Source organism: Peromyscus maniculatus, chromosome 1 (genome assembly GCF_049852395.1).
Source record: "Peromyscus maniculatus bairdii isolate BWxNUB_F1_BW_parent chromosome 1, HU_Pman_BW_mat_3.1, whole genome shotgun sequence".
Lineage (NCBI taxonomy): Eukaryota > Metazoa > Chordata > Mammalia > Rodentia > Cricetidae > Peromyscus > Peromyscus maniculatus.
The window spans coordinates 168,446,860-168,474,235 of record NC_134852.1 but is presented as its reverse complement, the minus strand read 5'-3'; the positions used below and the strand labels follow the sequence as shown (position 1 = coordinate 168,474,235).

At 43.9% G+C, this 27,376-nt stretch overlaps 1 protein-coding gene across 3 annotated transcripts in view; it reads right to left on the bottom strand.

The window, feature by feature from the left end:
- Positions 1-27,376, bottom strand: part of Gna14 (G protein subunit alpha 14) — a 177,464-nt gene that overhangs the window by 3,931 nt on the left and 146,157 nt on the right. For 2 of the 3 annotated variants that reach the window (XM_006970138.4, XM_076560788.1), the window contains exons 3-7: positions 14,937-15,091; positions 10,737-10,865; positions 8,369-8,498; positions 5,362-5,515; positions 3,508-4,130 (exon numbers count right to left, since the gene is read on the bottom strand). In XM_006970138.4, coding sequence (XP_006970200.1) covers positions 3,940-4,130; positions 5,362-5,515; positions 8,369-8,498; positions 10,737-10,865; positions 14,937-15,091 — 759 coding nt within the window. In that variant the 3' untranslated portion in view covers positions 3,508-3,939. Of the gene's footprint in view, positions 1-3,507; positions 4,131-5,361; positions 5,516-8,368; positions 8,499-10,736; positions 10,866-14,936; positions 15,092-27,376 lie in introns of those variants that run through there. The other variant, XM_076560779.1, reaches the window with a different exon arrangement.

Genomic DNA, 27,376 nt, shown 5'->3' with positions numbered 1-27,376 from the left:
AGGTATTTGTTAACACCCTTTGATTTATTCCAAACCTCTCTTGCCCTGAAAAATACCACTTTCATGTATGTCAACAAAAGGTTAAAGTGTTACTAACTCATTGCTAGAAGGTACTTGAAAAGAGAATCCCACATTGTTGAACAGCCTTGACTCTGATTCTGTTGATAATGCTTCTTTTTAGATTAATTGGCTAATGAGACCTAGTTAGTCACCTTTAACCGTGGCTTGTGATAGGGAGGGATAGCAATAGAGAATGTTTTGTTTTCTTTCTGTGATTTTAAACATCTTGAAGAGCTACCCTTTTGTCTTTGTCCTGATGGCTAATTGTTTAAAATAAATTTTAGCATCCATTTGTCCAGTTCACACTTTAAGTAAAGACTGACTTTCAAAACCTAATGCTACTTTGGTAGAATGGGTTCACATTTGGAATTGTTCCAACAAATTGACAATCTAGAGGTCCAGTAACTGGGTGTAAGAAAGGCTTAGTTCAGCTCTAGTAGTTCAACCATGTGGTTCTGTAACAAATGTAGCCAATGTGAGAATGTTTATACACACTCAACTAAGTAAACCCACAGTGACTGAAAGCATTGAGGATAAAAGTGCACATAATATTCTAACCCTCTAGAACATGCAATCCAGCAGTGCACCATAGAGAAGATATTGCTTCCCCTCATGTTGGTATAGCTGACTGGTAGCTGCATCTTGCAGTATCTCAAGAGAGTACCAGGCCAAAAATTATTAGCCTGAGAATGGATCAGAATTCAAAGTTCAGTTGCTACTGGATATATGTCACTTTCTCACTGTTGTAAAAGCTGAACCATTTTAAGTTGGAGACCCTTTGAAGATTGGTAAGAGGTGGATAAACCCTAAGTATATACCCTAAGCTCCCAGTGAGCAGTAGAAACAAAGCCATCCTAGGCCTTTAGTCTGAAGCACTCTACTTCCTAGGGATCAGGATCTGCATTGTTTACTGAGCAGGATCTCCAGCATACAGACATAAATGAAGACTTATTTCAAAAGGGGGAAATACGAAAGCTGCTGAGTTGTTGGTAAGGCTGTAGCATTTTTCTTTTGAATAAAACCATCAATCACAAGCTCCAAGAAATACATCATCAGTGCTCCTGGTAGAACAGTATATTCTCAATATCCAGAAAGGCACAGCATACACAGTTCAAACAGTAGATTTGTGATTACCATCAAAGTTTTGGCAAGGCGTACATGGCATTTGTTAAACAAGTTATGCTTTAGCCATTCCATAAGTTTATAAGACCCGGCCATATGCATTAAGATACACACATGCACTATCTAGAGCCCATTTATCATCTATCTCAGTGCTGGCTTCACCACCAAATTGTGGCAAAATTAGATATTGGGGTAGTATTAATTTGGCTTAGAAAGTTGACTGAACTAATTTTTTTTTTAAAGAAATCTTTGCTGGGGGTATAGCTCAGTTGGCAGAATGCTTGCCTAGCATGCACAAAGCCCTGGGTTCCATCCCAACCACCACATAAACTGACCGTGGTGGCACATACATTCCAACAGTTACTAACCTGTAAATATCATTGTCAAAATCATACAGTTTAAGACCTCTTAATGTCAGGAATAATTAGCAACAGAGTGAAAACTCTCCTGCTTTAAATTAGGTTATGTATATGAAGACAAGAGAATCAGAAATTCAAGGTCATCCTCAGCTGCATAGTGTGTTTGAGACCAGCATGGGATGAGATGCTGTCACAGAAAGAGGGAGGAAAAAAAAAAGCTGAGCATGGTGGCACACACCCACAGTTCCAGCACACACTTGGGAAGTCCAGGCATGAGGATCAAGGCCATCCTCAATTACATAGCAGATGTGGATTGGAAGCCAGCCTAGGCTACTCTAAGACCCTATCTTTAAAATGAAAAAAAAAAAAATTCGATTCCATTGGTCTACATGTCGTTTTTTATGCCAATACCAAGCTGTTTTTATTACTGTAGCTCTATAGTAGAGCTTGAAGTCAGGGATCATGATGCCTCCAGAGGTTTTATTGTACAGGATTCTTTTGGCTATCCTGGATTTTTGTTTTTCCATATAAAGTTGAGTATTATTCTTTCCAGGTCTGTGAAGAACTGTGTTGGTATTTGGATGGGGATTGCATTGAATCTGTAGATTGCTTTTGGTAGAATTGCCATTTTTACTGTTAGTCCTGCCTATGCATGAGCATGGGAGATCTTTCCATTTTCTGACATCTTCAATTTCTTTTTTCAGGGACTTAAAGTTCTTGTCATATAGGTCCTTCACTTGCTTGGTTAGTGATACCCCAAGGTATTTTATGTCATTTGTGGCTATTGTAAAGGGTGATGTATCTCTGATTTCCTTAGCTTCTTTGTCCATTGTATATAGGAGGGCTACTGATTTTTTTGAGTTGATCTTGTATCCTGCTTTGTTGCTGAAGGTGTTTATAAGCTGTATCAGTTCCTTAGTGGAATCTTTGGGGTCACTCAAGTATACTATCATGTCATCTGCAAATAGGGAAAACAGGACCCCAAGAAAGACACGGGGATCGCCCAATGATGGAGAAATGGGTGAGATCTACATGAACAGCCTGGACATGAGTGGGGGTAATGAAGGGCGAGGGTCGAGGGAAAGAGAGCCTGGGGGAGTGGGAGATCCCAGCTGGATCAAGAACAGAGAGGGAGAACAAGGAATAAGAGACCATGGTAAATGAAGACCACATGAGAAAAGGAAGAAGCAAAGTGCTAGAGAGGCCCACAGAAATCCACAAAGACCCCCACAATAGACTGCTGGCAATGGTCGAGAGACAGCCTGAACTGACCTACTCTGGTGATGGGATGGCCAAACACCCTAATTGTCGTGCTAGAAACCCCATCCAATGACTGAGGGATCTGGATGCAGAGAGCCACAGCTAGGCCCCAGGTGGAGCTCCGGGAATCTAATTAGCGAGAAAGAGGAGGGTTTATATGAGCAAGAATTGTTGAAACCAAGGTTGGATAAAGCACAGGGACAAATAGCCAAATGAATGGAAACACATGAACTAACCAATGGCTGAGGGGCCCCCAACTGGATCAGGCCCTCTGAATGGGTGAGACAGTTGATTGGCTTGATCTGTTTGGGAGGTATCCAGGCAGTGGGACCAGGTCCTGTGCTCATTGCATGAGTTGGCTGTTTGAAACCCAGGGCTTATGCAGGGATGCTTGGCTCAGTCTGGGAGGAGGGGACTGGACCTGCCTGGACTGAGTCTACCAGGTTGATCTCAGTCCTCGGGGGAGGCTTTGCCCTGGAGGAGGTGGGAATGGGGAGTGGGCTTGGGGGGAAGGGGAGGGGGCAGGAGGGGGGAGAACAAGGGAATCCGTGACTGATATGTAGAACTGAATTGTATTATAAAATAAAAGAAAAAGAAAAAAAATTTACCACACACACAAGAAAAATGAAAAAAAAATTAAAACAAAGGAGGTGGGGCATAGAAGTCTTTGATTGTGTGATAGAATGAGGAGGAGAAATGTTAGAAATGTCTTTTAAGGTTTATTTAAAAACCATCATGCTTATTAAGATGTTTTAGTCACTCAAATTAATCCTAAAGGTCTGAAGGCATGATCGGTAAATTAACAAGTCCCCCCTGTTATGTGATTTTTAATAGCTCTTGAACACTTATAGTTTAAAAAAGGGGGGGATCACAGTGGTCTTCTAAAATTCTATAAACTACCAAACTCAAAATTTATGCCTAACCTTACATCCAAACAGTAAGAAAAGAAAAGACGATCAAGAATTAAAAACACTTAAAAGGGTTGGTAAAGCAAATATCTTTCAAGTTACACTACCCATCTCTGTCCTTGTGGGCTACATAATATCCTTGGAGCCTGGCCCAGGTGGTCAGAAGCACTTGTGGAACAGGTGGGAAAAGCTCAGATCAGCCTCTGTCTGGGGGGAGTGCGCCACACCATTTACACCAAGTTGAATTCCCGAAGGTTTAGCTGTAGAATTGTGTCTTTGACAGCAGCAAACACAAAGCGGATATTCTCAGTGTCTGTGGCACATGTGAAGTGAGAATAGATGACTTTCTCTTTGTCAGGATTCTGGTCTTGATACAGCTTCAGGATAAAGTCCCTGGCAGCTTTGACATCTTGCTTTGGTCCTGGTCATGAAAGGAATAGAAGATACAGCTCACCACCATGTCCTCCCACAATCCTTTTTAGTATTACTGTTCTTATTTGGGATCCTTCTTAATCAGTCATACCTGGAGTAGTTACTAATTTCACATGAATCTATAAAATAATTTTAAATATTCTCCATTTTATGCAGTGTGTGCATGTGTACATGCATGTGACCAGAGAACAATTTCATGTTATCCTCAGGAATGCATGCACCTCCATTGATAAGATTTTTCACTGGCCTACAGCTCACCAACTAGGCTAGATTGGCTAGACAGCAAGTCCCAGTGATCTGCCTGTCTCCCCTGCACTGGCTCTGTGATTACAAATTCTCACTATCATGCCTGGCTTTTTGAGGTGAGTTTGGAGCTTGAACTTATGCTTGCTTGCAAGGAAAATGTTTTTACCAACTGAGCCATTCCCTAGCTCAGTGTTTGGTCTTTTTAAAGTGTCTACTGGTATCTAAAAATTGTACTGTAAAGTGGTTTGTCTAAAAATAGTGGCCTACTTTGTTTTCTAACCACTAACTTGTACAGACAGGCAGCTGTGGGCTGGGGGAGCGGGGGTGTGGTGCAGAAACTAGTGTCATTAGATTGGCTTTAAAGTCTGACCGTTCTGTACTGCCAGAGTGTTGAATCAAAGGAAGGGGGGGGGGATTATGCTGAAACACTAACATGTAAATATCCATGTTAAGAGCATACTGAGACTTCTTGTGCTGGGAGTGATTAGCAAGCATGAGAACTGTCCTGCCTTGAGCAGGCTGCATACATGGAAGACTCCAGCACCACCCTGTGACTGAGAAGCAGATAACCTGTAATCCCCCAAAGCAGCATGTACTCCGACTGAAGCTGTGAGAGCCAGCTCTGCCAGGGAAAGGCATATGCAGCAGAATGACCCAGCTGCCAGGGCAACAGAAAGGGGGTGGCACACTAGTGCAAGCTATAGATGGGTACAGAAGGGTCAGAAGGGTTTCCCAGGTGAGGCACCTGAATTGGGGCCTAACTAGCCAAGTGGAGTAAGCCACATGAGTTGGCAAATGCATTCAGACCCTCGCAGTGGCAGGTGTTGAAGTGAAAACATCATCGGGACAATGAGAAGTATAATTTGAAGTGGGAACATGAGAGCCCACCAGAAAGCCATACTGAAGACTGGAGCCTGCTACAGGTGAAAAAGTCAACAAGGTTGGTGTGAGAGCAATGTTCTCCAGATACTTACCTGTGTATTCTGGGAAATAGCTAATTAGATGAGAGTACATGATTTTCTCTTCCAAAAGATCCTTCTTGTTTAAGAACAAAATCACAGATGAGTTCAGAAACCAAGGGTAGGTGATGATGGTTTTAAACAAGGCTTTGCTCTCTTCCATACGGTTCTAGTGAGAAACAGAGGATAAATCAGAAAGAAAAGCAAGACTTGGAAACAGCATGTTAGAAGGCTGGGTGCATCCATAGTCCTCTCCCGTTAGGGTCACTGCTCCTAAGATGTTATGATGGCAAGGATGTAGGTCCACCAGACTTGCTTCTGTTTGCCCACACACACACACACACACACACATACACACATCTGACTTACTGACTTTTTCGGCATCCTCTTTGGAGCACTAACTCTTCTCTTGCCCTAAACAAGGCTCTTGTACAACTTGAAGCAAAAAGTTGATGTTGTTAGATAAGATGTTTGTGTTCTGTAACTGTTTGATTAACAGGTGGTGAGATATCAGCTTCAAGTGGGAGTGTGCTTGTGCTTCTGGACAGTGCCTCACGAGTATGAGAACACAGGAGGAGGAGGGAAAGCTCTTCCAGGAGGACCACCACCCTGAGCCCTCGGGTGTGCTAGACTCTGGTCCAAGGGAACTAACACTGCAGAACACCATAGCCACACTTCACAAATGGGATGTTGTCCCAGTTTGGTGGATGAGCACAGCATCCCAAAAAATTAACTTTCCCAAACCCATAGAGATTCGAGTACTGTGACAATTAAGAACAGTAATTTTTAACACAGTTCAAAGAAAATACTAAAAGCTCTCAAGTTTGAGGGGGCAGATAACTGAGAAACAAGTTGTATATTGTGACAACTATTGTTCTACACAGCATTTTCTCAAGAATTTCTAAGGAAAAAAGCAAGAATTTTAGAGGAGGAAGGAATCATCAAGCCAAAGGTCCACACATGCTCCAAAGGGATGCACCATGAATCTACTTCCCTACAAGCCCACATCTATGGAAAGTATTATCAGAGAAGTAACTCATCCACTTTTAAAGATTCTCTAAAGCCTAGAATTTTCTTTATCTCCGAAGAAAGAAATGCTGTATGGCAGAGTAAGTGGATTGAATGTGCATCTATAACTGGAAGGAACGGGCAGGAATAGCAACTATTTATGTTCTCCCCAAACACCTGTGATTCTTTTTTTTTTTTTTTTTAGGAGAGACGAATATATTTAATTTCTAAGAATATTGGACTGGTCTTCTGGTCCCTTGAGCACCCAATCCTTTGACCCGTCCAAGAAATACCACAAGTAACTCTTAAGAATTCCTGGGGTTTTTGTTTGTTTGTTTGTTTTGTTTTGTTTTTTATGTTGAGAACTCTATCTCTTGAAATTCTACTTGGGAGAGCTAGGCAGCAGCCACTGTTACTCTGATAGCACAAGTAATGAGTTCACCCTCCATTAATTAGCTAATATAGTGACTCCTCAGAGAAGCGTTCACTCAAGAGGTACAAGATACGGTTTGTCCATAGGTCATCGCCTGATCCTGGGCAGCACACTGATGATGGACATCCATGTCCTTAAAACAAGAGCCAAGAAATCTTGCTTAGGTTCAGAGAAAAAGATCATTTAGGAGGACATTGGTATTCCTCGGAGAATAACCTCACAAAGTAACAGACAGTCCTGGTCACTTTCTGTCAGAGCATGCAATGGCACTAGACCCAGCCAGCGCCTTGCAGCTTTGTAAGAGGCACAGCTTGGGCTGGATCAGCCCCAGATGCCCTGGAAGAGACCCTTGCAGGGGAGTAATTACAGATGCAATCTCAGGTAGCTACTGAGCTGCTCCATGCGCTAAGCACCTCTGCCCTGACAACTCAGCTAGGAACCTAGTTTGGGAGTGCCATTTTCTGGAGGCTGAGGCATCTGCTCAGATGTTACGTTAGAAACAGTATCACTTGGGCTGGGGATACCTAGCATGATGAAGCTGTGGATTCAATCCATGCAGTGGCACACAGGTGTAATCCCAACACATAGGAGGTGTAGTGTAAGGCTAGAGGATCAGAAGTTGAAGGTTACCCTTTGCTTCATAGCCAGTTTGAGGCCAGCTTAGGCTACACAAGACCCAGTTTTGAAAGGAGAATTGTTAGATAATCATTGCATGTATTAGGGTCTCTGAAAGGACTTCGAAATGAAACTAACCCCATTGGAACCCAGTAAATATAACTAACACAGGACCCAAAAGGCAGTATTTTTCCAACATGTCACCAGCAGTAAGAATCTCATCTTTGTGTGTGAGTGCAGGTTGGATTTTTACATGGTTTCTAAGGGCTGGCTTGGTAAACTGAGCACCCCTGACCCAGTCCCAGGACTATCTGCTTTTTCCTGGTTTCCATCTTTCATGACCATCACATTTACTTTGGGGAGCTTTGTGAACACCCTTGCTCTCAGACCATAGCCACTATCAATCAACTGAGCCACCTAATCAATTAATTTCCTAAGGCTCCTTAGGAAATTCTACTGGGCAACTACACTGGATCCAGAGTTCTGGTCCACAACTCTTGGTATGCGGTAGGCCGCACCATCAAAGTTAGTCCCATAAAGATTAAGTAAGTCTCTGGTTGGTTGGTTTGTGGGTTTTGTTGTTTGTTTCTTGTCTTGTTTGGTTTGGGTTTTAAGACTATGTAGCCTTGGCTGGCCTCTGCCTGTCTTTGTCTCCTGAGTGTTGTGATTAAAGGCATGTGCCACCAAACCTGGCTCTGAAATCTAATGATGTCTATCTCAGGATGCATTTGGTTAAGTGACATGTGATGACAGTATTTAAGTTACAGGGGACTTTGGAAATGGGTCTGCAGAGCAGCAGTAGGTTGCATTAGCAACAAACACCTGAGTGCTGGCTGGAGAAAAAAAAGTCTATTTCCTCACCAAGCTAGCTTCTTGAAAATTGAAGAAATAAAACTGTCTTCCACAGTTATCACCCCCAACCCCACCCTTAACAGCATGCCTCTAAGTTCCAAGCCCCCAGCATACCTCATTGTCACACTCAGCCAGAACTTGATCATATTCACTCAGAGCAACCAAGAAAATGATGGAGGTGACGCTCTCAAAGCAGTGAATCCATTTCCGTCGTTCAGATCGCTGGCCACCAACATCCACCATCCTGCTCAACAGAAGTGGATGGTCAGAGGTTGGAATGCACAACTCCCAGGGGAGAGACACAAGCCATTACACCATAGAGTTAGTGTAATAGGATCCTCGGTGATTTTTAGAGGGAAGGAGCTCTTAAGGTTAGTGTGTTAGAACAGTGGTGCCTTGGGCAGTGGAGAACTATTGGTGGTTTCCAAGCAAAGGACTCAGATGGAGCCTGCCTGGAGATACTGAGTAAGAACTTGCTACAGAAATCCTTTACTCCAGCCACCCATATGGAGTCCTAGGACACAAAAGGGACAAAGGCAAGCCATCTTCCTGGTACCTCTGCTTTCTTCTGGCCCTATATTTAAATGTATAATTTGTATTCTGTTTTTTAGGGCTGTGTGTGTGTGTGTGTGTGTGTGTGTGTGTGTGTGTGTGTGTGTGTGTGTGTCACAAGTACATGAGTGCAGGTGCCTCAAGACCAGAAGAGGTAATTGGCTGCTCTTAAGCTAGAGTTACAGACTGCTGTGAGCCACTCAATGTAGGTGCTGGTAGCTGAACTCTCTTAGCCACTGAGCCACCCCCTGCCATGTCACTGAGGCCCACTGTTGCTAGACAGAATGCAGGCTCACTATTACCAGTTCTGTGGGTATTTTAGGGAAACCTAGTAGGTTTTAAGTAAAACATCTCTGATTTTAAGTGTTAGTGCAAATATTTTTTCTAATGCTATGGCAGACTATATGGGTCAGATAGAGCACGTTAACTGCCAGGTCACACCCACCACCCCTGCACCCTCACCCCATCCACACACCAATTTCGGAAGACCCCAAACCAGTGTGGCTAGGTGGTCCATAGGCTCACTGAGGCTCCCAATACTACCATCTAGAAGGGTGCCTTTGAGTCAGGTTCTAGGGGTGCAGACATGCCTGCAATGCTATATGCATGCTGCTTGCCTCGTGTTGCAGAGGGGAATAGAGCTAGGATAGAAAGCACAAATATCAATAGACTTGGCATGAAGACAGTTTACAAAGATCTTAACTTCAAGCATCAGGATTCTTCAGAAAGACTGCATGGGGGGGGGACAATGCCACAGGCTGCAAAGTATCACCAGCAGGCATTTAAACCCAGTTCTATGGCTCTGGAAAGGCAAAACCTGTTCACTAAAGCTTTGGCAAACTCTCATTCTGAGGTGTTTGGGAGGTTGCAAGCAGCCTTCAAAGTTGAAAAGGTTTAAATCCATAGGTCAGCCCAGGAGAGAACAACCATTAAATCAGACATATGTAGCAAAAATGCAGAGTATTTTTATACCACCACCACCCCGGCCCTGACAGCACTGAAGGAGTGCTAAAACAGAACTGTAATATTGGATTAGATGTGGGAGGGCTAAAATGTGTATAATGATCATCATCAGAAAGGATAGGGGAATAAAAGATATACAAGAGCTTTGAGGGGTTGGAGAGGTGGCTCAGTGATTAAGAGCTCATTACTTTTGCAAAGGACCTGAGTTCAGTCCCAGCACCCACATGGTGCTTCATTACAACCCATAATTCCAGTCCCAAGGGATCCAATTCCCTCATCATCTCCAAGGGTCCCTGCACACACTTGGTGTACAAAATACACTGAGGCACACACATACACAAAATAATTTATAAGGGTGCTTTGAAATTTTCAGTGTTTTGTAAATGACCTGTTATTTATTTTTTCAAATACAAAGTTCAGTGAAGATCTGTTCATCCTAAGAGTATTATAAATAGATATGCATATATATTATACAGCTATAATACTCCATATATATTAATGTACATTGGCGTTTTTGCCATGGGTGTCGGGTCCCCTGAAACTGGCATTACAGACAGTTCTGAGCTGCCATGTGGGTGCTAGGAATTGAACCCGGGTCCTCTGGAAGAGCAGTTGGTGCTCTTAACCACTGAGCCATCTCTCCAGCCCAATATACACTTTTATATTCATGGTTTTTCTTTAAGGATAAATCTCAGACAAGGTAATAAGGGAAAGAGAAATCTTACTCAACATTAGGAAAAAGACTTCGGTAGACTGTGTGGTCACAGGAGTGCCCATCTGTGTGACTACACATAAGGCTTTTCCCTGGTAGGAAGAGCCCAGAAATCCCCCTGTTGTAGAGCTTGAGACCCCAGAAGGTTATCTAGGCCTAAGAGCTGCTTAGGAATCACACACCTAACACCCCACCTCAGGATGTTCCCCTGAATAGACTGATCCTTAAAGGCCTTTGTCTGGGAGACAGACTTACCGAAAGATGATGTTTTCCAAGTCAAATGGGTACTCTATGATGCCGGTGGTGGGCACTCGAACACGAAGCACATCCTGTTGTGTTGGCACGAAAGAGGGCATGGCGATTCGGTCAATGTCAGCCAGGTAACTGAGATAAGAAAGAGTTGAGATGTTGAGGCTCCATTGTAAGAAAGAAAAATAGCTTTCCTTGCTCAAGGGAAGTCCTCCCTGAGCACAGGGCCCCCACAAGACTTGGAGGCCAGCAGTAACATTCAGAGGTGACTATGCTAAGCCTCTTTCCTCCCAAGACCATTCTGAAGATCTCAGGACTAAGAAGCACATCTGCGAGCCTTCTGAGAATGCAGGTCACTCCATCCAGGTCCCAGCTGCATCATCTCTGTGACCATGGAGGAAGCAGCAGCGTAGATGATGTGGAGGTAGGAGATGACACTGGCCCTTACCCAACAGACCTACCCACCTGCCTTCATCCAAGAATGTTACATAAAGTAGACACTGTAGGGTAAAGGGGCTGGCCAAAGAAACCCACCCTGGCCCTGAAACCAGAGCCAGTGAAAGAAATCCACCCTGGCCCTGAAACTAGAGCCAAAAGGCTAAAAAGGGCCAGTGAAAGAAACACACTTTGGCCCTGAAACCAGAGCCAAATCTGCCCCCAACCAACTGAAAATGAAACCAACTAATTCCTGAAGAGGAAAATCAAACAATCCCTGAGCACAAAATCTAGCCAATCTGAGCTTATCCAAGCTCAAGGGCATCAAAATCTGACCAATTCCCTCGCTGGAAAAACTCCTCCCCTAAGAAGCCCTACGTAAGGCCCTCTGACTGTTCAGTAAACCCTCTGACTGTTCAGTAAGCAGCCGACGTTCTCCACTCAGGCGAGGCAGCACCTTTCCAGAACTACTACTTCCCAAATATAACTCGTGAAAGAGTTTTGGGTGAAGCTCATCTTTCATCAGCATGGAGCAGAATCTCTGCTGGGAAGCTAGCTCCCTTACGGGAGCAGAGCAGAGCAGAAGGAACAGACACCTCTGCTGAGAAACTCCCTTGGGAGCTGAGCAGAAGTAACTTTTCACCAGAGCTGGGGTAAAATGCTACATTTCTGCAGGGATTTCGCCCTTAGCAGAGTGACACAGAAAAAGCCACATCTTGGGCTAGAGCCGAGAAGAAATGGATGCCACTACTGGGAGTGGAGCAGAGCTCAGCTGTAACAGCTCTGTCTTAGAGAGAAGCAAGATTGCCACATTGTGCGGAGAGACCATACCCCACCATACCCCAGCTTCAGGTATAGCCTGACTTCCTGACAAGTCAGGATACCTTTCTCTTCAGAGCTGTAACAATTGCAGGTATAGCCTGACTTCCCAACAAGTTAGGATACCTTTCCCTCTGGAGCTGTAACACTTGCAGACACTATTCTCTGAAGGCTCTGATCAGTAAATTAAGAGCAGCTTCTATGAAAACACATGGTTGTCGAACAGGCCATGGAAAAATTCCCTCAAAATAAGATAACATTTTCCTGTTAAGCACACTGGGAAATGAGACATCTAAAATAATTCAAAATTTGGCACACATTATTTGGGACTGTGTAAAGTCCTGACTTTAAAATACATGAAATTTTTTTCTTAAGTCAAATGAAAGAATGTCTTTAAAATACACTTCAGCAGGCAGTGTAGCTCAGTTTTTAGAGTGCTTGCCTGGCATGCACATAGCACTGGGTTTAAACCCCAGCAGGTCCTACAACAGATACGGTGGCACATGCCTGCAATCCCAACACTCAGGAGGTAGAGGTGGAAGGATCAGACGTTCAGTGTCCTGTTGAAATACATGGAGAATTCAAGGACAGCCTGGGCTAGAGACTGTGTCTTCAAAACTTGCTTGATTACTGTAAGTCCTTACAGAAGACCCCAGGCAGCAATGGAGTTGGCGGCTCTGCTGCTGTCTGTAGCACAACCTGAATATCCAGGGATGAGCAGGTCAGCCTAGGGATGGACTCACTAACTCAAACTGCTGGGCCCACTCCCATGGGTTACTTTGTCCTTACAGCACTCTTTTCCCTTTATCCCGTGTTCTACTCCATGGTTTCAAATCCTGATGACCATTTATGGTTCAAAAATAAGAAATGGCCAGGCGGTGGTGGCGCACGCCTTTAATCCCAGCACTCGGGAGGCAGAGCCAGGCGGATCTCTGTGAGTTCGAGGCCAGCGTGGTCTCCAAAGCGAGTTCCAGGAGAGGCGCAAAGCTACACAGAGAAACCCTGTCTCGAAAAACCAAAAAAAAAAAAAAAAAAAGTAAGAAATGGGAAAATAATACCAGAAATAAATAATTCATTTTTTATTACTGTTGTGTTTTGCAAAGCTACGTGTTCAATCCAGTGACATTCTGAGTGGCAAGATAACATCTGTTGCTGGTCCTAGATATGCAGCACACTTTCCTAGTGTGTCCGACCCACCCGCTAGTCACTCATAGCTGTCCCAGATATCACACCAACTGCCACGGCATCACACAGCTGGGAATCAAATAGCTCACCTTATTTTTAATTTCTGTAAAGCACTTATAATACCTTATGTATAAGTTCATCTTACCATGATTATGTACATATACGAAAAAGAGAATACAATGTCATCTGTGGTTTGGGGGGGTCTGCTGGGAACTCTGGAAAGTGGCCCAAAAGTTATAAATGGGAGATAAGGGAGAAATACTACAGTGATGGGTTGATTGACTGATGATTGATTGGAACCAGCAGACTGTGCAGTTTCTGAGATTAGAGGGCGTTGGTTGGTTGTCACATAGCCCTTAACATGCTCTCTGGCACACTCATTTGGGCAGTACAAATGCATATCTAAAAATGCAGATATTACTAGCAGATGACTGAGAACCACAGGCCTGAACCAAGAAAATGCACAAGTAACTTACATTGTAGACTTTTTTTTAAAAAGACGGGGTCCAGCCCAGTTTGCCAGGCTGGCTTGAGATCCTCCTGCTCCTACCTCCCCGGTGCTGGTATCCCAGGCATGTGCCACCACATCCAGCAACTCTCAAGACTGGCAATTATCTGGCTTTATTAAATGCCACTGTCTTCTGTACAACTCCAATTACCTCCCCAGCCACCCCTGCATGCCTCTCAGTGAACTTGCTTCAGTTTTCAACATTTATACTGAATTAATCCTACAGAAGTTCTGGTAAACTTTTTCCAAATAGATGTAAACCCACAGCACTGTCAGGGAGCCAGTAACAGCGGGCTGCTTCTGGGAGGGAAGGGGGGGGGGGACTAGCAGCCCTGACTCCCTAGACTTCCTTCCTCCCTTCTCCATTGCCAGTGTAACACCTTACTGGTTCGTCCTCCTGACATCATGCTTTCCCGCTGATGTAGTTGGATCCGTTGTGCCAACCTGGAACAAACTGAACACTGCCTGGGACAGATGTCTAGGGAAAGTCACTAAAGGCTTCATGAAATAACGTTGCCTTTCCTGACAGTTGCTTTGTCCTGTTCAAGCTGGCTTAGATTCTGGTGGTTTGGGGGTGGGGGTGTCATGGTCCTGGGAGGAGGGACAGTGATATGGGGGAAGGAGAAAAGAGTGAGCTACAGAAGTATAAACAAGCAGCAACTCAAGAAGAAATCATCTGTGTGCTCAGTCACCCCATGGATGACACACAGTCCTGGGGACTCTTAGAAAAGGGAAATGTTGTGATCTCTCCAAGGTAGTGTGCAGTAAAAACTTTGGTGGGTTGATGGCTTAAAGCTTTATGGATCCAAAATAAGTAAGAAGCAGACTTTCTGAGGAGGGCCAAATAAGCCAGCTGAGCTTCCTGTGTGCTGGTCTTGCAGATACCTATGTCCATCACTAGAGGGTAGCACAAGATCAGTGGCTGATTTAACCAAAGCCTCCACTTGCCTGTGGTTTCCAAAGGAATATGGCAAGAAGAAAGGGAACCGCCACAGGCAGGTGTACTCTTTGCTTAAGTTATAATTCCAGCACCAAAACTTAGATCGAATCCGCTAAGGGAATTTCCAATTTAATTAGATGGGAAAAGGTGGGTGCTGACCCCAGGGTACATCTTGGAATCCAAAGAAAATTAGGATAGAAGTTGCTAAGAGTCCTAGCCAGGAAAGACCACCTCCTCTCCTGCAAACAGGGAGTGAAGTCTTGCAGAGTCCGCCTAAGAAGAGCCGTGTGGCAGCAGCTGTGGCGGACTGAGTACTCACTACTTAGCAGAGTCTGACAGCTGGTACTCCCTCCTCCTGTCGTAACACTCCTGGATTCCCGGATCCAGCCACAGCTGCTTGATGGCTGCCACCTGGTCCCTGGAGAGTGCAGAGACTTTGTCTACTTCCACTTCTCTGATGATCTGGGCATTTTCCTAGTCAAAGGAAAGAAAACATGGCATTGACCAAAGGAAAGGCTAGCAGATACGGGGATAATCTTGCCCAGGATCCTGGGGTGGGGGCTCCGATAGGTGCAGGACTGCACAGCCAGGTCCTCAGAAACTGGTAGGCTGAGTGGGGCAGTCTGATTGCTCAGTCTGGGGAAGTGAGGCGCAGATGACACCAGACCTGAACCTCAAGTCCTGCCATACCGGAGGCAGCTGCTCAGACCCAGCACTCAATAGTGAACGGAGACACTCATGCCTCTTCTCATTTCAAAATCGGTGTAGCCAGCTATGTGCACAAACTGTCGTGTGGATGGCATACCAGGGTGTAAGAGCAGGGCACACTATCTCTGAAAATGCACAATCAATGCCAGCTGTCAACCTGATGTTTTTCTCTTACCTAAGTCTTTTTATTCCCATCATGTTTAATTTTTTTTTGTTGTTTTTTATTTTTATTTTATTTTTTTTTCTCTTTTTTTTTTTATTTTTCCATCACAGGCAATTTATTTTGTTCTATTCATTCACAGTTAATACAGAAAATACTTGGAAACATTTCCATATAATATTTGACACAGAAATCATCAAATAGAAGTATACAATGTTGACAGGAGGCAGTACATTTATAATTTATAACCCCAAATGTATTTATAAATTAGAAATGGAAAGATCTACAAATGAAATTATGAAGGTTCACCAAAGTCATTTAATCTGTCAGTTTCTCATTCATTTTTATGTCTTAATAATATTCTATTGTATGAATAAGCCACATTTTATTTCTCTCCAGTATTTGATAGCTATTTGAGTTGTTTTAACTTTTTTACTATTAGCAACACACTGCTGTAAACCTTCATGTACATGTTTCATAGGTGCACATTTTCAGTAGTTTGAGGTTATATTCCTAAGGGTAGAATTGTTGAGTAACAGAGTAACAATGTTTTGCATTTTGACCAACCACCAGACTGTTTTGCCAAAGTGGCACACCATTTTACAATCTCACCAAATCCTTGTTTTTAAGGCTCTGATTTTTGTACAAAAGCATTCAATCATTCTGTCAGACCAAACCAGGAAAAGTAAGCTATAGTTCAGAGCTGTTCTATTCCATTTACTATGCAAAGCCAATCTTGGCGTTTGCAACTCTCAGCCCTTTTGGGTATTCTTGCAGTGTTCACCTTTTCCTCCACCACTTTTTTTTCTTCTTTTTTTCTGGTTCATTTCTATCTATTACAAATGTATAAAAAATCCTCCATCAACACTGCTGATAGCAGCAGAACCTTGAGAAATATACCTTTGGTTTGCCTCAGAAAAGGAACACATATTGTACTGTAAAGTTTATAAAATTGGCGCAAAACATTGTAATAATGTTACAATACCAGTTTTAAGAGTTCAGTGACTAATGGGGAGCCGATGGGATACATGCAGAACTGTGAAAGCGATCTCACTTAGCCAGCTGTACACGTAGACTGTAAATCTACATTCAGATCATTTCTGAACTAAGACTATCATCTCAGTTTATCTGTTGAGGTCAACCAGGAAACCCTAGAATCTACCTTGATTTTTGCAAAAAAACAAAATAGGGGGAGGGGTTTCTTCAGCATTTCAGTCCACCAGTAACAGTATCCTAACAGGCAAAGTGTTCTCTCACTGTCAACATAGAATGAACTGCTGCTGGAGGTCAACTTGGGCTTTAATTTGCATTAGCACTTACATGCATAGTAGTCCAAGTTGTTGACCTCATGACTTTAAAAAGTAACTCTAAAAAAGTAAAATGGCCCTTCTTGGAAGACTAAAGAAAGACATCCAGCCACAGTTGTAAAAAGTCTCATCAAAACAATATACCCTTTTATGAATTACGCCTCAATTAAAAAAAAAAAAAGTAGCCCCAAATAAGAAGCAGCTCTGAAAAAGAAAATATAACAAGATATTTGAAAAGAAACAAGGTGAATACAGGTTCAAAAGTAATTAAGATATATTTTCTTAAGGCTATCTAGAATTAGGCTTTAAAGAATTCTACCATTTCAAGTTTACCACTAGTTACTAGATACCTATTTACAAACAAGATGTTCATCTTTTTTGTTCCTTTATCAAGAGAAAAATCTACCTTCAGACTATGAGGGTGGTGATGGGGAGGGACTAGAAAACAAGATTCAAACAATCCCATGCAAATATCACATTTTTCAAATGGAAGAACTCCAAACTGCACTAGAAGTTCCAATCACTAAGACACTTTCCATTGAAATGATTTAAGTACAACTACATGACACCAAGGTTTAGGCCTAATATAGGCCTGACAACCAAGTCCTTGTTTTCTGGAAGAAAGGCCTCAAAAGTCCCACTCAATTCCATATAACAATACTTCAAAGATCAATTAGTGTAGCTTGAGTTTTTCTGCCTTGCTCACAGTCAGGACAAATCTTTGTCACCCGCCAATCCCACAGCCGCTCAGACCCAACCAAGTAAACACAGAGACTTATATTGCATACAAACTGTATGGCCGTGGCAGGCTTCTTGCTAACTGTTCTTATAGCTTAAATTAATCCATTTCCATAAATCTATACCTTGCCACGTGGCTGGTGGCTTACCGGCATCTTCACATGCTGCTGGTCATGGCGGTGGCTGCAGTGTCTCTCTGCCTCAGCCTTCTGCTTCTCAGAATTCTCCTCTCCTTGTCCCACCTACTTCCTGCCTAGCCACTGGCCAACCAGTGTTTTATTTATTGACCAATCAGAGCAATTTGACATACAGACCATCCCACAGCAAATTAGGTTTTCCTTTCCTTAATATTTTTGTTTTTGACTTCTAATCCTAAAGACTAGATTAAAACTTAGCTCATTTCCCAGAAGGCATTGCTTCCCTTTGCTCTATGAAAGAGTCCACCAAGACCTCTTCCTCAAAACCATCTAGCCCCCAGCCTCCAGCCTTTGCTTGTGATGCATCTTTCTCAACACCCTGGACCACTGAGGCATTGCCACAAGACTTCTTCTCTTTTGAAACATCCTTTTTCTCTAGATATTAGGATAGCTACACCAGCTTGTTTCTTCTGTGGTGTATGTTGGTGTGGGATTATCTATTGCTTGATTTTTCATGGATGTGTTTAGCTTCTTTGGGTTGAATTTTCCCTTCTAGTGCTTTCTGTAGGGCTGGGTTTGTAGACAGGTATTGATTAAATCTGGTTTTATCCTGGAATATTTTGTTTACTCCGCCTATGGTGATTAAGAGTTTTGCTGGGTATAATAGTCTGGGTTGGCATCCATGGTCTCTTAGTGTCTTCATGAGATTTGTCCATGATCTTCTAGCTTTCATAGTCTCTATTGAGTAGTCTGGTGTTATTCTGATGGGTTTACCTTTGTATGTTACTTGGTCTTTTTCCTTTGCGGCTCTTAATATTTTTTCTTTGTTCTGTGTGTTTAGTGTTTTGATTATTATGTGGCGAGGGGACTTTTTTTTGGATCCAGCCTATTCGGTGTTCTGTAAGCTTCTTGTATCTTCATATGTATTTCTTTCTTTAGGTTAGGAAAGTTTTCTTCTATGATTTTGTTGAATATATTTTCTGTGCCTTTAAGGTGGTATTCTTCTCCTTCTTCTATCCCTATTATTCTTAGGTTTGGTCTTTTCATGGTGTCCCAAATTTCCTGGACGTTTTGTGTTACGACTTTTTTGTCTTTAGTGTTTTCTTTGACTGACGAATCTATTTTCTCTATCATGTCTTCAGTGTCAGAGATTCTTTGTTCCATCTCTTGCAATCGGTTGGTTATGCTCGTTTCTGTAGTTCCTGTTCGTTTTGTCAGGATTTCTATTTCCAGCATTCCCTCAGCATGTGTTTTCTTTATTGTCTCAAATTCATTTTTCAGATCTTGGAATGTTTCTTTCATCTGTTTAATTGCTTTTTCTTGGCTTGATTTGATTTCTTCCCATTTTTTGTTTGTTTTTTCTTCCATTTCTTTAAGGGAGTTTTTAATTTCCTCTCTAATGGAGTTTTTCATTTCCTCTTTAAGGGAAGTTTTTATTTCCTCTTTAAGAGAGTTTTTCATTTCCTCTTTAAGGAAAGTTTTTATTTCCTCTTTAAGGTAGTTTTTCATTTCCTCTTTAAGGAAAGTTTTTATTTCCTCATTGAGGGAATGTTTTATTTCTTCTTTAAGGGCCTCTATCATCTTCTTAAAGTCATTTTTAGGGTTGATCTCTTCTGTTTCTTCTGTCATGGTATGTTTAGGTCTTGCAGGTGTAGAATCACTAGGTTCTGATGTTGCCATATAGGTCTTTATGTTGTTGCCTGTATTTTTGCACTGGCGTCTACTCATCTTTTCCTCTGTGCGGTGCAGGTGGTGTCTGTGTCTGAGAGTGCCTCTCTTGTTCTAATTTTTAGTCTTGGTTTAGTAGGGGTTCTTGGTTAAATTGGTGCTATTGGGCTGTTTCTTCAGGGACAGCTGATTTCAGTCGGTGAATTATATACTTATGATTCTGATGATCTGGTTTGGTGACTGGGTAGCGCCTTCTTCTGTGTTCCCAGGTCACGTTTTGTTCATTTGTCAACTCCTCAGCTGATCTTGTTTCTTCAGACTTCAAACTGTAGGCATCTGAATCCTCTCCCAGATGGGTTTCAGCTGAGCAGGGTAGTCTCACCAACACCTCCAAGTTGTTGGGTTTCATAGGATCAGCAGTTGGGCCCTGGGTTGTCCCCAGACGGAGTGTCCAGACTCGCCCTGGTTCCGACCCACGGAGATAGCCTCTTCCCCAGGTGTTGGGGCTAGGGGTGTCCCCGTTCGAAGCTGTGTCCGCCCCTCTCCGTCCCCGGGCCTGTCCACCCCTGTGGCCCACCGCCACAGGCCCACCTGCGTCCACTTGTCTCCACCACTGGGCCTGTATGTCCCTGTCAGCTGCCGCTGGGTCTGTCTACCTCTGAGGGCGACCAATGGGCCTGTATGTCTCTGCCGGCTGCCGCCTCAGGCCTACCTACCTCCACTTGTCACTGCTGCTGGGCCCATCCACCTCTGCGAACTGCCACGGGGCCTGTATGTCTCTGCCGGTCGCCACCGGGCCTGTATGTCCCTGTCGGCCACTGCCACCGGGCCCTTCCACCTCCGCAAGTCGCTGACCTGCGTCCGCCTGTCTCCGCCACGTGGCCTGTCCACTTTTGTGGGCTGCCGCCAGGCCTGAATGTCTCTGTCGGCCGCCGCCGCCGGTCCTGTCCACCTCCGTCTGCTTATCTCTGCCGCAGGGCCTGTCCACCTCTGTGGGCCGCCGCTGGGCCTGAATGTCTCTGCCAGCTGCCGCTGGGCCTAAATGTCCCTGTCAGCCACTGCCGCCGGACCCGTCTACCTCCGAGGGCTGCTGCCACAGGCCTACCTGCGTCTGCTTGTCTCTGCCATCTTGAATCAATCATGTTTAATTTTTTGAGGTAGATTGTAGCACAAATCTTAAAGGGTCTTATTAACAAAAACAAACCTGGAGCCAGGTATTGGGGTGAAGCTGAAAGATCAGAGAAGAAGAACAAGCCACAGCTACCTCACCTCACCAGTTCCTCAGCTGATCCTGGTTCCTCAGACTGGAAGCCTCTGTGTCCTCATCCGAATGTGTCTCAGCTGAACTGTGCTGCTCAAAAGCCTAAAAGCTTAACCAGCCTCTAGTTCCTGGTCCTCACGCCTAAAATACCTTTCTGCCTCCTGCCATTACTTCCTGGGATTAAAGGTGTGAGTCACCATGCTTGGCTGTTTCCAGTGTGGCTTTGAACTCACAGAGATCCAGGCAGATCTCTGCCACTGGAATGCTAGAATTAAAGGTGTGTGCTACCACTGCCTAACCTCTATGTTTATTATTGTGGCTGTTCTGTTCTCTGACCCCAGGTAAGTTTATTAGAGTGCACAATATTTTGGTGAACACAATACTACCACAGTAGATTTTACTTTGCAGAGCAGCATTAGGTTCAACACAAAGCTTCCACTCAACAGCAAGTTCCCACATGTCAGCCATACAGTCCCATGCATCACTTTGGACTGAGGAACTGCTCCCAGAGCACCTGCTTTACACAACTATCACTAGACTGGGTTTCTTACACAATCATTGCTCTATTATCACAGTAATGATTACGGTCAGGAGCTCTGTGAGAGCACACACACACAATAAATATTTCTCATGTGCAAAACCAGCACATATCCACTGCGCTTGAACCTCTGTACCTAATCCCTTCTACGCCCTTAGCCAGAGACAGTGATGGAGGGTCCTGGAGAGCCTTGTGTGGAGCATAGGCACTGTCTCCACCTCTTGCTGCCCACTGCCACTCTGTACCACCAGACAGGATCAAATGTTTCCCTCCTGCCCTACGGCTGCCTCTATCCTCTGCATTTAAAATGGCCATGGACCTCTGTCTTCAAACAAGTCTGAAAACTCCATGAGAGCAGAGTCAATGCCTGGTCCTTTTATTCTAGTGCCCAGTGCAGTGCCTGCAAGCAGAAGGTGTCTTCCATAGGTATGTGAGCTCAGTAAACACATATGGGACATATACAGTGTATTGATATGTGAGCTCAGTAAACACATGTGAGACATATACAGTGTATTGATATGTGAGCTCAGTAAACACATGTGAGACATATACAGTGTATTGATATGTGAGCTCAGTAAACACATGTGAGACATACAGAGTATTGATATGTGAGCTCAGTAAACACATGTGAGACATACAGAGTATTGATATGTGAGCTCAGTAAACACATGTGAGACATATACAGTGTATTGATATGTGAGCTCAGTAAACACATGTGGGACATATACAATGTTTTGATGTGTGAGCTCAGTAAACACATGTGAGACATACAGAGTATTGATATGTGAGCTCAGTAAACACATGTGGGACATATACAATGTTTTGATATGTGAGCTCAGTAAACACATGTGGTATACATACAATGTATCTATGTAACAGGTAGAAATCCACAGCCATGGAATGTGAATGGTGTAGGACAGAAGCCCGTGCAGAGGGGGATGAGTCCACATAGGAACTTGGGGCCTCACCGTGGTGGCTTCAGCCAGTGATCTTGCTAACTCTGTCCCTTCTTGCATGGCAAGAATTTAACAGTGAAATCCAGCTTTGCTGCTGAGAATTAAAGCCAAAAAGTTGGCAGAGAATCTGGAGTGGGGAATTGCCATGTTGTGTTGGAGGTGGCCACTCTCTATGTGTGTCTAAGAAGTAGATGAATAAAGTAGATATGCTGTTCTTAGGAGTCTCAGAGGAAAACCATCACACCCAAAGACAGGAATATAAGGATCAAGCCAACAGATGCAAAAACATCACTAATGACCAGGTAGGTTCTCAAAGAGAGTTTACCTCAGACATGCATGAATGTGGCATAATGAAACCCGTTATTCTGTACAATTTAAATACACTAATAAGAAAGGGGAACACGGTGTTCAACACTGACTTTCCTTTTTCTCTTTCTCAAAATCACCATATTCATAGCTCGGAAAGAGAACTCAGAAGACAGATGTATGTCATGCAGAAGTTCCCAGTCAACTGTGAGAGGGCCACAGATGAAGTGGTGCCTTCACAGGTGGCCGTGAGGCTGCTGCTGAGTGTCCCTGTCAGGCACAGTGGGGCTTCTCACTAGGACCCAGCCGGCTGTCCAACCTCTGTCTGGCCTTCAACACAGGGGCCACTATACTGTCAATGTCCCGGCCCGGCAGCCATCGCTGCAGGACCTTTCATCAGATAACTATGGGTTTGTGTTTTAAATGTATGTTTTTTTGTTTTTTGTTTTTTTTTTGGTTTTTCGAGACAGGGTTTCTCTGTGTAGCTTTGCGCCTTTTCCTGGAACTCACTTGGTAGCCCAGGCTGGCCTCGAACTCACAGAGATCCGCCTGGCTCTGCCTCCCAAGTGCTGGGATTAAAGGCGTGCGCCACCACCGCCCGGCTATAAATGTATGTATTTTAATTGGCAAATTGATTCTACATAGTTATGGTATACATAACACATGTTGTCTTAGCTTATGTAAATAATGTGCATGGCTAAGCCAAACTAACATCTTTGTGTGTGTGTGTGTGTGTGTGTGTGTGTGTGTGTGTGTGTGTGTGTGTATCTTTGCATGGTGAGAACACTAAAGCCCCATTCTCTTGGCAATGCCCAAGGAAATAATGCACTGCTACTAACTTCATCACCAGGAGGTGCAAGAGGTCTCTTGAACAAATATTTTAATTAAAATTAATATCCACTGAAATGGTATAAATGATAAAAACCATAACTACATAATATTCGAAAAGTCTACTGATTAAAATAAAATACATAATTTAAAACCAAATTTCCCTGAAGCACAACATTTTCAACTTTTGCACAATCACTTCCCTGTGTTTTCACAACTGTCCATGTCCAGAGTGCACCGCAACACTGCTGAAGCCTGTGAAGTGAGGCTTCGCGGCTCTGCCACCACTGGCTTTCAAAGTATTACAAACACAGCTACCGCGGAAATACCAGTGAGCTGCACCAGAGGACTTTCCCTGTAAAACACACACACACACACACACACACACACACACACACACACACACACACACACGGGAGAGAGAGAGAGAGAGAGCAAGCTACAGTGAGTGTCAATGATGCACTTGAGAGGTAGGACCCATGGCATTCACTAAACTATAATGGTGTTTCCCATAATTCCCTTCTACATGTTTCTAGATTAGAGTTAAGTAGGAAAATTGTTGGAAGGTTTGGGACACAGAAGGGAAGCAGCAGCCACTGAGCTTGGAAGGTGAGAGATCCTGTCCAGCTTGCACATACTAGGGCTGGTATTCTAGTCAACCTTATTGGTATCAGGCAAAAGTTGGACGCTCAGCATTCTCAAGCTCCTGCTCAAATCATGCCCAGTTTCTCCAATCCTGGTTCAGTTTCACACCCTACACAGACACATGAGCAGGTCTGTGGGAGAGTGTGCCTGCACTAACAAGTCACCTGGACTGTCAAGGTGGAGTGGGACAGGGGGAGGTGTGGGCCTAGAACCTCCTCATGGGATCAGGTCTACCCTGCTTCCATTGACTCCATTGTCTCTGCTCTCCCCTACTTCACATCCAGCTTTCTCCCCAACTGTCAGCCTTGCTGACCCATAGAAACTTTACACCCACTGCCAGATACACAGAAGCAGCAGCTTTCCTGTGCCTTCCTCTCCATTCCACAGTGACAACACAGTTCCTGTAGTTAATTCCCCATCCACAGCACTCTCAGAAACTGGTTCCCCAGTCAAACCCAAGCTGATACACAAGTGCCTCCATTAAAGTTCTCCCAATTCTAATCAGGGTCAAAATCCCTTATAGCCATAGGTTCGGGTGAAACGAACATCTTAGGCATCAGCCAGGTTGGCCTAAATGTCTCAGATTCATCTCCACAATGCCAGCCAGTCTCACTGCTCCTGGGACTGGCCTTCCATGCTGAGCCTGGGCTGGGTTCTGGGACTAGGTAGCCCTCCTCTAGAATGTTTTAGTGTACTGGGGTGTCTTGGAGTGGGAAATACACCAGAACTTTACACAAATGTTAGGAGATCAAAGAAAAGGAGCAATTGGGGTTTGGGATGGGAGGAGAAGGGGTTCATATTTCCACCAAAGGATGCCTGAGGGGAGGAAGGAGAAGGGCGCTCTCTGTTCCAACAACCCCTCACACCTTTGGCACCATGACCTGAATGTATCGGCCATTTCTGACATCACTTCCCCAGGGTGGGGCCAGGGATTTTCTTGGCTACACATTTCACATGACATTCCTTCTCCTAAGATGTTTGGAAATCATCTGCACCTTCAAGTCCTAGGATGGAGAGACACGGTCAAGGCATAACTTATTGGAGAACATCTGAAAGCTTCATCCCAGTCCTTAGGTTTATAGTTGACTCTCAGTGTGCTCTAGGAATCATTTCAAGAACCCCCCACTGTGTATACTCAAACCCAAGGATGACCAAGACCTTCTCTAAGATGTCACAGCATCTACGTAGGACCTAATCACACCCTCTAAACCATCAGTAAATGCTTTGTAAATTGTTATACAGTCTTTCTTAGGCACTTGTCCAAACTGAGACCTGAAGCCACATGCAACCCAGAACAGCTATGATTACAGCCTGACACAAAATTACAAACTTACTTAAAACAGCACAAGTTTTTTTTTCCCAGTTTTTTTTTTTTTTTTTGTAGCCTAATTGTATAACTCCTAAGCATGGTCTTTGTAGATGATGTCATGTCACAATGTCAAAAATTTGGACACTCCTGGTAGAGAATGATGATAAGAAAAAAAAGTCATTCGGTGGCACGTAGTTTAATCCATCACTCCGGAGACAGAGGTAGGCAGATCTCTGAGTTCAAGGTTTGCCTGGGGTGCAGAGCTGGTTCCAGGACAACTAGAAAAATTATATCTCAAGAAACTGAGAGAGGGCTTGGGGGTGTTGTGGGATGTCTTTCTGTATGCTGTGAATATGTGCTACTCCTATTGGTTAATAAATAAAGCTGCATTGGCCTATGGCAGGGCAGGATGGAGCCAGGTGGGAAATTCCAAGAGAGAGAGAGAAGAAAGGTGGAGTCAGGGAGATGCTGTGAGCTGCTGCCAGGAGAAGCAAGATGTGAGAGAACAGGTAATGCCACAAAGCCATGTGGCAAAACATAGATTAATAGGAATGGGTTGAGTTAAGTTGTAAGAGCTAGTTAGCAAGAAGCTTAAACCACAGGCCAAAACAGTTTGTAATTAATATTAAGCCTCTGAGTAATTATTTTATTTATTTATTTATTTATTTATTTATTTATTTATTTATTTATTCGTTCGTTCGTTTGTTTATTTATTATCCTGGTGTGAGCCATAGGCCAAACAGCTTGTAATTAATATTAAGCCTCTGAGTAACTATTTTATTTGTTTATTTATTTTTTATCCTGGTGTGATCAGACACTTGATGGTCTGGGAATTGAACCTGGGTCCTCTGGCACATCAATCAGTGCTTGTAACTACTGAGCCACGTCTTTCCTGAGTAATTATCTTATAAATGGCTGTGGGACCGCAGATGGGAGAGATTCATCCAGACCGTGGGCTGGGTAGGACTGGAGAAATTTCTGTCTACAGCAGGGAGTATCTGCTTATTTAAGACAAGCCAAGGATTTCATTTTTCAAGTATTTTAAACCTAAGGCTGTTAGAATCACAACAGTGGAACCCACCAAGAGGGAGGGCTCACTATGTGGTATTGTGTGATATTTTGATCACATTCTGACAATAAAGTTTGCTTTGAATCAGAGGGCAGAGCTAGGTACTGGCTGACCAAAATTAACCATGGAGGTTTTAGAGGACTGAGGACAGATAGAGAGGCAGGAAGTAGTAGGGCGGGGCTCAAAGAAGGTCTCAGCCCTTTTGGGTGGAGGACTGAAAGAGACAGGAGGTCACTGGCTTCTTCTCTACCTCTTCTCTGATCATTCAGGTTCTTGTCATTATCCCAATATCTGACTCCCGAGTTTTTATTGACAAAGAATAATCGGAGAAACACTTCAATGTGGCCTGTGAAAGCTGCCCCTTGAGTAATCTCTTCTTTTGGGGTTGGTTGAGTTGCATGTGCCCAGAGCCCTTGTGATGTGTCCTGTGGCAAGTGGGGTTTCCTGCTACTGACTTGCCCCTCCCCTGCCTTTGAAGTCTCCTTAGCTTCAGCTTTGTTTGTTTTACAGGAAACAGTTCAGCCCAACAAGCGTAAGATCTGCCCTTATTCTTCTCTTTCAGTTTCTGTTCTTTATCCAGATCTGTACCCATGGTCTTGGCAACACAGACCCCTTTATTTCACAGCCTTCTCAGTCCAGTCGGAGGGCAGCTTCACTGTACACTGCTATCCGGGGATCATGCCAGGCCCATACCAGCATGTGGCTCTACTAATGTCTGGGGCCCTGGAGTCCTCTACACCTGCAGAAGAGGGAAAAGAGTGTGGAACAGTGGCCAGGAAGTTCTGTGAGCAGAGCTGGATGGAGAAGACATCACTTCCAGACTCAGCTCATTGGCCAGGATTGGTCAAAGTGTCCACTGAGTGTAGAGGAGGTAGGGAAACCTTTTTGAAATTTTTGAAAAAGGAGGTGGAATTGGGTGAAAGCCGAGCAATGGCTATATTACTTACAGACTCACAAAAGCTCTTTGCCATTGTGACTTCCTGTATGATTCCAATGTAGCCAGTCAAATTACAGTTGGTGGACCAAATCCAGGCCCCGACTCGGTATGTGGAGAACAATCACCTGGAACATAGCCATGCCTGTCACACCGCCTCCTTTCACACTGACCACAACAGGGCCAAGCTGCTGG